The 13,120-nt window shown below is 35.7% G+C and overlaps 1 protein-coding gene across 2 annotated transcripts in view; it reads right to left on the bottom strand.

The window, feature by feature from the left end:
• PLOD2 (procollagen-lysine,2-oxoglutarate 5-dioxygenase 2) overlaps window positions 1-13,120 on the bottom strand; it is a 100,050-nt gene that overhangs the window by 22,127 nt on the left and 64,803 nt on the right. For both annotated transcript variants that reach the window (XM_023215372.2, XM_023215371.1), the window contains exons 5-7: window positions 11,858-11,970; window positions 9,609-9,672; window positions 7,960-8,057 (exon numbers count right to left, since the gene is read on the bottom strand). In XM_023215372.2, coding sequence (XP_023071140.1) covers window positions 7,960-8,057; window positions 9,609-9,672; window positions 11,858-11,970 — 275 coding nt within the window. The remainder of the gene's footprint in view (window positions 1-7,959; window positions 8,058-9,608; window positions 9,673-11,857; window positions 11,971-13,120) is intronic.

Below are 13,120 nucleotides of genomic sequence, written 5' to 3' on the forward strand. Positions count from 1 at the left end.
TTTGCTCTGAATCCTCAAAATCTTTAATATCCCTAGAATTTGAACACGTTAGGGAAAATCCTGCTGAGTAAATAATAAGTGAAATTACTCCACCTCAATTTTAACACTCAGTAGTGGTTTAAGCATTTATATTAATAGGTTTTTCAAATTTTCTTTCCACAAACTATAATTTTGCCTCACGCTATTAAAAAGAAGTACCTAAAATCCCTATTACGATTATATGGTCAATAATTTTTTATTGGAAAGGTAAAATGAAATCAAAAGAAAGGAAGTCCATGTTAAACATGGGGATCAAAAAAATGGACAAAAGTGTCAACTATAGTTTTCTAGCTTCTCAAGGTCCTAAAGGAGATGTTAAACTGAGAACACATGAAGTAGTTGGGTACCATTTTGCCAGATTCCTCTCAAATATTTAGGATCCTGTTCAAATATTCTTATCGTACTGAAACACTGAAACAAATACTGCTGAAACAAGAACTTTAATATAGGAAAAACTTTGTGTTGTACAGATATTATAGATATAGCTACAGTTAATCTCTACAGCAAAATTAGAAGACATGGACAAGTAAGCCATTTACATTTCTTCTGGACTACAGGATAATTCAGGAAACAAATTACAAGGCAGGAAATATGTAGTCATGATATTAATGACATTTCAAGAGTCGATGTGGTCATTTTAATGTGTCTTGATAATAAAAACAGAAATAAATATTTTACTGTTGTCAAATGACAAAGGCAAACATTAATCATTTGTGTTCTAAAAATATCATGGTGTTGAAGGAAAAATATCTATGTGGAAATGTATTCCTGTTTAGCACTATTTTTTAAAAAAGATGAAGAATATGCAAGGGTGGAAAGCATAGTTTTGTTTAAAATATCCTGAGAAAAAGATTTTTTTTAAAGACAGAAAAAATTTCCCAAATATTTGGCCTTATCTAAAATCTCCATTATATATGAAGAATGGTATTTCCACCACCTCAGAAATCCTATTAAAAATGTAAAATTTATTTCATGAATTATTGATCAGTCTACTAGTATCCCTATATGAATATTAAAATGATCACTAGTTTTAAAATGTTAGAGCATAAAAGACAGCACTTTCAGTTTCCAGAATTAAACCTGTCACTTTCCTACCTTCTGCTTTTTATCTCAATTTGTTTCCTAGATAACTAATATCTTTTAGAAACATATCTTTTGATTAGAAACTTCCCTCTTTTGGACCCCTCACCACACAGGCAGTGGTTATCCACCATCACCAGCCCCCATTCACATCTGTTTTCCTCATGAAAACTGCAGACATTTTTGCTGGCAGCTCTAGACGGCGCAGAAGGCTGTTTATGCAGTTAGGCTGCTCTGGGCACTCCTGGGCTACTAGGTGGTAGTATTTTCCTGATTCTTTCACAATATCAAAATGTTTCCAAGTATGATGTCATTTTCATTGACAGAGAAACTTTTCCACCCAAATCCTTTCCTCTTTCTTCCTTTTAAGAATTATATCCAATTATTCAAGGTCACAGTGACCGAAGTACTACAGTTTTTATGCACAAAATTAACATCTCTATTTTTATTACAAATCAAATTAGTTTTAGAAATGAGTTATGTTCACGTGCAGATCAGGTCATTGGCTCTTCCCCCGTTTACTTTCTCTTTTGTAATCAATGTGCAAAAATTGCAAGCATTCCTATACACTAATAATAGCCAAATTATGAGTGAACTCCCATTCACAACTGCTACAAAGAAAATAAAACACCTAGGAATACAACTTACAAGGGACGTGAAGGACCTCTTGAAGGAGAATTACAAACCACTGCTCAATGAAATAAAAGAGGACACAAACAAATGGAAGAACATTCCATGCTCAAGGACAGGAAGAATCAGTATCGTGAAAATGGCCAAACTGTCCAAAGTAATTTATAGATTCAATGCTATTCCCATCAAGCTACCATCGACTTTATTCGCAGAACTAGAAAAAACTAATTTAAATTTCATATGGAACCAAAAAAGAGCTCGTATAGCCAAGACAATCCTAAGCAAAAAGAATAAAGCTGGAGGCATCATGTTACCTGACTTCAAACTATACTACAAGGCTAGAGTAACCAAAACAGCATGGTACTGGTAACAAAACAGATATATAGACCAATGGAACAGAACAGAGGCCTCAGAAATGACACCACACATCTACATCCATCTGATCTTCAACAAACCAGACAAAAACAAGCAATGGGGAAAGGATTCCCTGTTTAATAAATAGTGCTGGGAAAACTGGCTAGCCACATGCAGAAAACAGAAACTGGACCTCTTCCTTACACCTTATAAAAATTCAACTCAAGATGGATTAAAGGCAAACCTAAAACTATAAAAACCCTAGAAGAAAACCTAGGCAATATCATTCAGGCCACAGGCATGGGCAAAGACTTCATGACTAAAACACCAACAGCAACAGCAACAAAAGTCAAAATTGACAAATGGGATCTAATTAAACTAAAGAACTTCTGCTCTGTAAAAGAAATTATCATCAGAGTGAACAGGCAACCTACAGAATAGGAGAAAATTTTTGCAATCTATCCATCCAATATCCAGAATCTACAAGGAACTTAAACAAATTCACAAGAAAAAAAAAACCCCATCAAAAAGTGGGCGAACGATATGAACAGATGCTTCTCAAAAGAAGACATTTATGTGGCCAACAAACATATGAAAAAAAGCTCATCATCACTGGTCATTAGAGAAATGCAAATCAAAACCACAGTGAGATACCATCTCATGCCAGTTAGAATGGCAATCACTAAAGTCTGGAAATAACAGATGCTGGTGAGGATACAGAGAAATAGTAATGCTTTTACGCTACTGGTGGCAGTGTAAATTAGTTCAACCATTGTGGAAGACATTGTGGTGATTCCTCAAGGATCTAGAACCAGAAATACCATTTGACCCAGTAATCTCATTACAGGGTACATATCAAAAGGATTATAAGTCATTCTACTATAAAGACATATGCACACGTATGTTTATTGCAGCACTATTTACAATAGCAAAGACTTGGAACCAACCCAAATGCCCATCAGTGATAGACTGGATAAAGAAAATGTGGCACATATACACCATGAAATACTATGTAGCCATAAAAAAAGAATGAGTTCACGTTCTTTGCAGGGACAAGGATGAAGCTGGAAACCATCATCCTCACCAAACCAACACAGAAACAGGAAACCAAACACTGCATATTCTCACTCATAAGTGGGAGCTGAACAATGAGAACTCATGGACACAGGGAGGGGAACATGACACACTGGGGCCTGTTGCGGGGTGGAGGGAAAGGGGAGGGAGAACATTAGGACAACTACGTAATGCATGCGAAGTTAAAAACCTAGATGACAGACTGACAGGTGCAGCAAACCACCATAGCACATGTATACCTATGTACAACAAACCTGCACGTTCAGCACATGTATCCAAGAACTTAAGAGTAAAATTTTAAAAAGCAACCAAATTCATGATAATTAAGATGTGTATCGTTTGATATTTAAAAGGTTGAACATTAAAATGTACATCTTATACATTACCAACAATAAATGGGTTTCAAGAATAAAAAGTAAAGAAGTAAAGCTTCAAACTAGAAACCAGTTTCTATCTAAAATTTGATTCATGTTAGATTTATACAGACAAGTATGAAAATAATTATTTAAAATACCTAAACACGTTGTTAATAAAATGTTAATTCAGAAACACAAAATTGTTTATATACTACTATGAAAACAAATGAAAATATTAAAGACATATACCGAGGAGACATAAAAATTGAAAGCAGCTATGAATTAAAACCATATGGGAGGGCAGTATAAATTATTTAAAATTATTAAAATTATTTTTTCTGATGGCATAAAATTTGGAGAAAGTAGGAAACAAGCTCATTTTACATAGTTTAGTATTACCAACACACTATAATCACTTTACCACTTATAGATTGTACATATTTTTAATGAAAAAAACTGCTTAAATATTTAGTTCAATATTATGGTTCAAAACCCCTGTCATTATGAACATCCATTACTAAACAAAATAATAAGTAAAACTAACTTACAAAAAAATCATACCAAAAATCCTTCCACCTTTTATAAAGGTTAAAAAAATGTTTGTAGTAATCAGTTTTCTTTCCCCATCAGCCTGGATAAGAAGAATATGCAGCATACTCATTTGAATTTATTTAATTTTAACCTAATATTATAAAGTATTAGTGTTAAACATTTACATATTCAAATTTTCTCAAGTTTTTGTATTATACCAAATATTTATAATAAAACTTCATATTTTATTGTCTAATAGAATAACAAAAGGAACTCGATATGATCATATCAGAGAAAACATAATACGAGCATCACATAGCTTGAAATGCCAGAAACAGTGATAGTGCAAACTGAAAATGTTTCCAAGAAGACTTAATATTTCTCAGTACACCTAGGTCTTTCTAAATGATTAAGGATTCGTGCTCCTTTTCTTGTGATATGTCCTTTAGTTACTTTTTAAAGCTCCAGTCAGCATCATCCTGGAAATTTGGAAGGAACTGGTGATCACGTTGAAATCACTGAACATAAGGCCTTATCCGTAATCACTAAATTCTCAGGACCAAAATCACTCCTCAAAGACATTTACATTTTTGAGACACGCCAAGGCTAGAGTGCAGTGGCCCAATCTTGGCTGACTGTAACCTCTGCCTCCTAGGTTTAAGTGATTCTTGTGCCTCAGCCTGCCAAGTAGCTGAGATTACAAGCACCTGCCTAATTTTTTTGTTGTTGTTTTGTTTTTGTATTTTTAGTAGAGACAGGGTTTCACCATGTTGGCCAGGCCGTGACATGAGGCGTGAACCACTGCACTGGCCTAAACTTGATTAAAACATTGTATTACCAAGGAGGAACAGAACACTATGTAGTTATGGGAAAAGTGGGATTCTACCAACTCTTGACTAACTGACACTGACAGTATCACAGAAAGCTAAAACAGTGACTACACACACGTAGTAAAGGGATTCATTTATCAGATTTGCCGAGGGAAAGTTACAGTGACCAAGAGTAGTTTTTTGTTTGTTTGTTTGTTTTGAGACAGAGCTTTGCTCTTGCTGCCCAGGCTGGAGTGTAATGGCATGATCTTGGCTCACTGCAATCTCTGTTTCCCAGGTTCCAGCGATTCTCCTGCCTCAGCCCTCTCAAGTAGCTGGAATTAAAGACATGTGCCACCACCTCCGGCTAATTTTGTATTTTTAGTAGAGACAGGGTTTCACCCTGTCTTGGTCAGGCTGCTCTTGAACTCCTGCCCTCAAATGATCTGACCCACCTGAGCCTTTCAAAGTGCTGGGATTACAGGCATAAGCCACCGTGCCCAGCCAACCAATAGTAATTTGATACCATGTTTGCCCTGCCAGAAAATAATCTGCCTTACTACTCCCAAGAATAATGCTAGGTCATTAGATTATTGACTCTAACGTTCAATTAAGATTTGTTGAAAGCCTAGTATTTGCCTCACATGTGCTGGACCTTGGGGAAACAAAAGAAAATAAGACAGATAATTTCTATAATTCCTAGACCAAAGGCCTAATAAGTAAGAGAGACCAGAAAACAGGCAAATACCATTCCTGTCCAGTGTGTGATATGTACTGTAACAGAAGTAGTTCCAGATATTACAAAAGCATACAAGGGATCCGAAAAGTAAAGACTACACTGACACCTAAAAGATAAGGAGGACTTAGCAGCTAGAGATACAGCAGGTGGGAATTGGGGCAGAGGATTCCAGGATATATAAAAACCATGTACAGAAGACTTGCAGACACAGCAACACGAAACTTCTGCAAAGTTGAAAGTAATGTAGTATTGCTGAGCAGAGAGGGAGAAAGGAGGAGAAAATGAATGTGAAGAGGGTGTGAATATGAGTAGTGTTGGGAGTGGGAGAGTGAATGAGGTGGTAGATTGGTGGCCACTAAAGCAGGAGCAAAATATAGAGCCTTGTAAGACAAGTTGAGGATTTTCAACTTTATACTTAAGTTCACAGAAAGTCATTATATAGTTGAGTAGAGTGACAGGGTTTCTGCTTTGGCAGAATACTCGAGTTTCAGGCTCCTGGGGTGTGACTGCTACTAGTGGGAGGCTGCAGGTGGCCTGAACAAAGAAAGTTGCTATGGCCACTGAGAAAATCAGATAAAACGAGCAAGCACAGGAGTTAGAACAGAGGGCTTTTGGAGTGGGAAGTGCCTAGAGCCAAAACAAAACAGAGCTTCTGGTTAACCACTGGGTTATAAGGGACGGTAAGGCTGCAAGTCTTAATCTCTGGATATATGTAACACAGAAGTCTACCACTTGAGTATTCTGACCTGGAGTTTAGGAAAGACACAGGAGTTAGAGCAAGGATTTGAAAACCATCAGCATTTAGAGAATTCACTGATGACTCAAATTACCCAACAATGTATATGGAAACGAAAAGGAAGAGGCCTCAGACAGGCCCCTGTGAACATTTACTAAAACAGTAAGGATGAGGGTCACTACATGCACACAAACTGAGTTGTAAAATTTTAAAAATAAGTATTTTAAAGAACAGTAGAGATTGAAGAGGAAAGCCCAGAAAATTAATAGACAAAGCAGCAGAGCATCGTGGAAGCAAAGGGAAGGAGCATTCAACTAGGACCAAATGAGATCAACAAATTGTCAAATGCTGTCTTTAGGTGAAATAAAAATAAGGGCTGAAGAATGTCCACTACTCACCAAAGATTTCAAAACAGACCTTAACAAGAGCATTTCTTAGTGTGATGGGAAGAGGTGGAATAGTGACAGCGAGTTATCTGTATTTTAAGAAAGTTTGGCTGTGAAGGGGAATGAAAAAGTCAGGTGCAGCCTGGAAGGTAGTGTGGGTTGAAGAGGATGTTTTACCTTGTGTTGGCTTGGTTTGGTTTGGTTTGGTTTGCAAGATGGAAGAGACTTAAGGGTCTTCAAAATGCTAATAAGGAGATGACAGAGCTGGGGAAACTGATTATAAGATAGAGACTGAAGGAGGGCACAAGATAGAGATTGCTTTGTAGGAAGGCTGGAATGGGATAAAAACCAAAGGGGAAAGATTAACTAGAAGAGACAAGAATCTACTTCTTTCAGTTTGATGGAGCAGAAGTTGCCAGCATGGGTTTTCCTTGCATTTCTTTCCATTCACATATCTTTTCCTAGAATTCAGATCACTCATTCCATTTTCAAATTTTAAAACAGAAGCCCACATCCCCCAATATTTTCTTCCCACAACGAAAATCTGTTAATCCCTTTTCTAGGTACTTAAACCAGGCATTTCAGCATGTCAGAAGGTTGTTTTAAGCACAGTATTACTATATTTTTTCAATGCAATTTACGTTTCAGCTTGACTGGACCCACGCAAAACAAACTTTTCATCTATAAATTTTGCAGTCAATAACATTTTTAGCAAGCTCAATTATATACATTTGAAACAGAAAGGATCCAAAATTTTATTGGTCAAATTATGTCACTTTCATTACTGTAGTTAATTAAATAAGAAAAAGAGCAAGCTTTCTGGACATATTGTAATACCCCAATCTTAATAGTGTTGTTAACTTAGAAAACGGCAAGTCAGGTGAAACAAATGATCTCTTAACGTCCTGAGCAATTCCTAATGAGAAAGGATACCCAGTATAGAGAAATGTGGCTCACTCCCAAGTTAGTGGTTATTGTTTTAATGAAACACTAAATGTGCTATAAATACAATAAAAGGCTATCACTCTGCTGAGGAAAAATCATCAGTTTGATTAATTAATTAGTATAAAACCAGATGATATACTGTGTAAAAGATGAAGCCTTTATTTTAGCACCAAAATAAAGTCCTTGAAAGAAATTTTTAAAAATAAAATAGATGAAATTCCACATATCAATCCATAGTCTATCTCCAAGAAAAAGCCAAATGAAAGTAACTGTTACTTACTTTGGTGGGTCCATTTCCATTAATTGCCACTGGTAATGTCTCATAAAATGTATTCTTAGCTCTGGCTTTGCCATTTTCAAATTTTAAAACAACTTCATCTGGGTTAAAAAGAGAAAATAGGCTTTAGTAATTTAAAATGTGTGTGTATGTGTGCATGTGTGTCTGTATTCGTGTGTCTGTGTATGTGTGTGTGTCATCATTAAAAAATTTCTCATGGATGTAATATTCCAAGGGCTACAACACTTCTAGTAACTTCATCTACTCCAAGTTAGCAGATACCCAGAATGAAGGATGACAGTGACAACAGATACTGACACCAAACTCACTCCAACCTGGCACCAGTAAAATGACTGAGGTGCAAAGCCACTGAGTTGTCTGTTAGAATAATTCATCTTGCAACCCTGCCTTTGCCCCTTCATAGTAATGTTATTCTTGCCAAGTTAAATTAGTATCTCAGTTTAGTCATCCATCAAATGGTATCCATGCCTGCCTTTTAGGGTTATTATGAAGATAATAACAATATATGCATGGTGAGTAGAATATTGTCTGGCATAAGCAAGGTTTCTGCAATTGGCTACCAATGACAATATTTCCTGTTCTTAAAAATCAGACCTAGCACATTAATTAAGATAAAACTCAAGTCAGAGGGGAGCACAGCCATCTTTTTAAAATTTACTGAGTTGGGTGCAGCACACCAACATGGCACAAGTATACATATGTAACAAACCTGCACGTTATGCACATGTACCCTAGAACTTAAAGTATAATAATAAAAAAAAATTTTTTTTAAAATGCAACAAATAAAATTTACTGAGCAATCCAAACTAAACATTTTGCATTGTGAGAATCTTTTTTTTTTTTTTTTTTTTTTTCCCAGAGACTGGGTCTCACTTTCTGGCCCAGGCTGGAGTACAAGGGTATGATCACAACCCATTGCAGCCTCGAACTCCTGGGATCAAGCAATCCTCAGCCTCTCAAATGGCTGGGACTATAGGCATGCACCACCATGCCTGATTAGATTTTAAGAATCTTTTTACTAAATGAACTGACTTGAAGTACTGATTGAATTACAATATATTCTCAATTTTATGCATATATTTTAAAGTATTTATGTGTTAATTATAATATTTTAAATTTTACTGTATTGATTAGTTTTAATGTATTATCAAGATATATGTAGCTATAATACACAGGCACATATGTATATCCACACATGAGCATGTACACACACACACACACTCCACTCTTCCCTGGTCTACCTGTCTAGTTGTCACCAGTTATCTTTCAGTTGGGTCAAAAGGATCTACCCTAATACTCTGGGTAATTCGTGATACAAAGAATTTCACTGGAAAATGTGTAATGATAAAGTGTAATCAATTCATAAACTTATCTAAAGTTCCCAAATGGTGAGACACTAAATTTTAAGTTACCTAAAGCCAGAAGCTTATCTTTTTCACCCTAGTCATAGGAAATGATTTTAATTTAATGTACCAAAGTTAAGTTCAAGTCCAGTATATTTTTTAAGTTATAATAATTACAATATTTACAGTCAACCTTAGTCACAGCCCCCAAATGGACATAACAAAGGAAAGGTAGTTGAAAACACAGGTGTTTGTATACTTAAGCAATCCGGTATTTAGGAACCATACCTACAGCTCCATTTAAGGTCTGGAAAATTTTGCATTTGTGATCCAATGTGATGTTAATAGCTTCCTGAAACATAGGAATAGAAATGATACTGAAAATGACAACAAAAGCAGCAAACATTATTAATATAGTTTGTTCTTTGTGGGAATTTAAAGTTAAATATTCTTATATCTTAAGTGTCTAATCAAAATATTTAGATGACTAAAGTATTTAGCTAAAACACAGAAACTGCTACAGTTGTAACTCATTGCAAAATACACTTAAAGAAAATCTTATTTCCTAATGACAGCAACTACAAACACACAATTAAGTAACTTTTATATCTGTATCCAGTATATAAATTTATTAAATATCAACTTATATTGGTAAATATTATAAAAGTATTCTCAAATTAGAAAATCTTGCTTTACTGTTCTCCAAAGTTTCAGTTACATCAATTTCAGGAATATTCTATCTAGGGCCTATGGGAGACTGCTTATTGTACCCAACATTCCCTCAACTCCCCAATAGGGGACCTCAGATTTCAGTAGCACACATCTGCTTAAAAAAAAAAACAAACAGATTTTCCTTTGGGTATTATGAGTAGGCACATAAATATGTTCTTATCAAAGTATGAGGAACTATTCAGTAAGACTTCTAGAAAGGCTACTTAAAGAGAGTGATGAAACTGAGATGGCCTGTTTTTATTACTGTGACTCTCTGTGCCCAGAATATGAATGCAATAACTGAAACTCAAGTAGTCATTTTGGACAAGGAAGTAAGATTAAAACTGGGAGCTATGGGCCAATGATAGAGCAACAAAAGAGCTATCCCTCTTGACAGTATAAAGTCTCCCTAATAGCCTTGTGCTCCCTACCTCTTAATTACTTTTAATGTGGCAGAAGGAAAAATAAATAAACAAAATATCTTTCTTATTTAGACCACTGCTATTTTGCGTTGCTTTACTTACTACAGTTGAAGTATTCTTATGAATAAAAAGCAAAAGCCTGTGTCTATAGCACAGTCCCATGGATCCTCAGGCTCTAACTTCTTAGGGATTTCATTATCATCTCTCTAAATCTTCGGGCTCCATATTCTCAAATATCTGAAATCCACAAATTGGCTATAAGGTCTCCTAAAAAGGATCACACCCATCCTTACAGGCTCTATCCACTCTGGGCCACCAAACACTTGAACAAGGACCGGGACTTTTGGCCTCAGTGTTTTCTCAACACCCATGATATCCAGGCTCCAAATCTCAGAGGAAGGTCTCTGTCCTCAGGGGTATTACAGGTAATTTTCAAATTAAAAACTGTCTTTTGAGTGGCTTTAGTCACATGTCATTTCAAAATATCAGAAAAGGTGTTCTTTTACAATTGTAGCCAATTAAACACATAAAGTCTATGTTATTATCATATGAAATAGAAAATTAAGTCTAGATTTTGGTTTTCAGAGAACCAAGGATCCAGTCCCTACAATGTCACTGACTATGTGGTCTCAGGTTCTCTATGGATAAAGTGTGGATACAGAGTCTAGCATCTAGCCTATCTAGGATCAAAGAAGCTCAGAGAGGTATAAAGGGCTTTGCAAGGCTAAGGGACTACAAGTGAGAATACACTGCATTTTTTAAACTGCAGAAGTTCACTCTGGTATCAAATGGCTTGGTGCAGTTTTTGAGAAAACAGTTATAGCTGCAAGATGGAGTGAATACAAGAATACACATTTATAATGCTCTACGTTAATAAATGACAGCTATTTACTCAAGATTATGAAATAAGACATTCTCTAGAATCTTTAGGATTTCATTATTGTTTCTTTAAATTTCCAAGCTCAGAAGTTTTGATCATGTAATTTATTCTGTTATTCTAAGGCAGCCTAAGTGAGTATGCAGTGGAGGCAGGGCCATGACAACGGGTGTGAGGGCTGCCATTTCATTTTGGTATCAAGTCATTTCAATATGTGTTTCAATACATATAGCACTGCATTACATAGTTCTTCTTTCCTTCTGCCTCATCAACCAAGTTTGGCGAGTGTGCCAACTTGGCCACAAAAGAGAAGCCATAAAGACACATTAAGCTAGTGCTGATATCCAGTCAAGTGACATAAACCAATCTCACCTATTAAAAATAAGTTATCACCAAGAACATTTTGAAATTCAGTTTACCAGTTGCCACACTATCATAAAATCCTTTGTTTCTGACCACTCCACATTAACACAATACAACACACAAAACCAAATCAATAAAAGAAAAAAATTGCAGCTGTTACACACCCTTTTCAGTGGATCAATGTAAATTTTCGTGTAAAAGAGCTGATCATCATCATTATCCTGGAGATTCCATTGTTGAACTATACGGTTGATATATGGAGCATAGCCAATAAATCCTGCAACACAGCAGAGAGAAAGTAGATAATTTAGGATTCAAAGACCAAAACTGGTGTCATGTTAATTTCACTGACCAGCTGAACAGAGCTGTGAAGTCATGAAGTCTAATTCTTAGGTTGGAATTTCACACCTCATCATGAAAGAAATATGAATTATTGAGTGCCAATTGTTTTATATATTAACTCCAATAAAGTGTTTGCTACCAACTGCAAAACAGAAAATAACCAAACTCTTTTTAAATAAATGTGTCTCCAAAATTAATTGACAAAGGAGGGAGATCTAATGTTTTCCTAGGCTCCAAAGGGAAACAGATTTACTAGGAAAAGAATAGATTGAGACAAGAATTTTTTCTCTGACCTACAAAGCTCTTCTTGGATTCTCTGCAGAAAACTCACTCTCTTACAGAATAAAATCTCTACTACAATGGTTTTACTATCAGTGCCAGAGATGCTAATGCAATCAAAGGAATGCTGGATTTGTCACTAACTGCAAACATCCCAAAGAAATTTTATATCTAAGACATTTTGGAAATGTTTCCATTACTTTGGCCAGTCATTATTGTGCCTGCTAAACCATTTTCTGGCTAGGTTTTTTGTGTCATAGTCTGGAAAAAGGAAGTCTAAAATTGGATTGTTCTCCTTGGCCTTAGAGCGTAAGCATTAAGACTGCCAATAACATTTGTCTATTAAAGACACAAACGGAATCATTTTTCCTGTCTGAATCTTCCTCTGAATTATGGAAATGCAGCCAAGCTGCTATGTTTCATTGACATTCAGTACTTTGGAAAAGGAACCAATGTTACTCCTGTAAGTTGAAGAAAAACCTTTTTAACTGTCAAAATTAAAATTTTCTTAAAAGAATTTAAAAAATAGGTGCAGGGAAATTACTGTTAACAAAAAAAAAAAAAAAAAAAAAAGATAAAATGAAAACATGACCAAAACCAATCACTGGTTGCTCATTTTTTGGTTCTTGCCATATAAAAAACATATTCTTTTTTTCTTTTTTTTTGGAGATAGAGTCTCCCTCTGTCGTCCAGGCTGGAGTGCAAAGGCACAATCTTGGCTCACTGCAACCTCTGCCTCCCGAGCTCCCCTCCACTTTCCGCCTCCTGCCTCAGCCTCTTGAGTAGCTGGGATTACAGGTGCCCAC

This window comes from Piliocolobus tephrosceles, chromosome 2, assembly GCF_002776525.5.
Source record: "Piliocolobus tephrosceles isolate RC106 chromosome 2, ASM277652v3, whole genome shotgun sequence".
NCBI classification, from domain to species: domain Eukaryota; kingdom Metazoa; phylum Chordata; class Mammalia; order Primates; family Cercopithecidae; genus Piliocolobus; species Piliocolobus tephrosceles.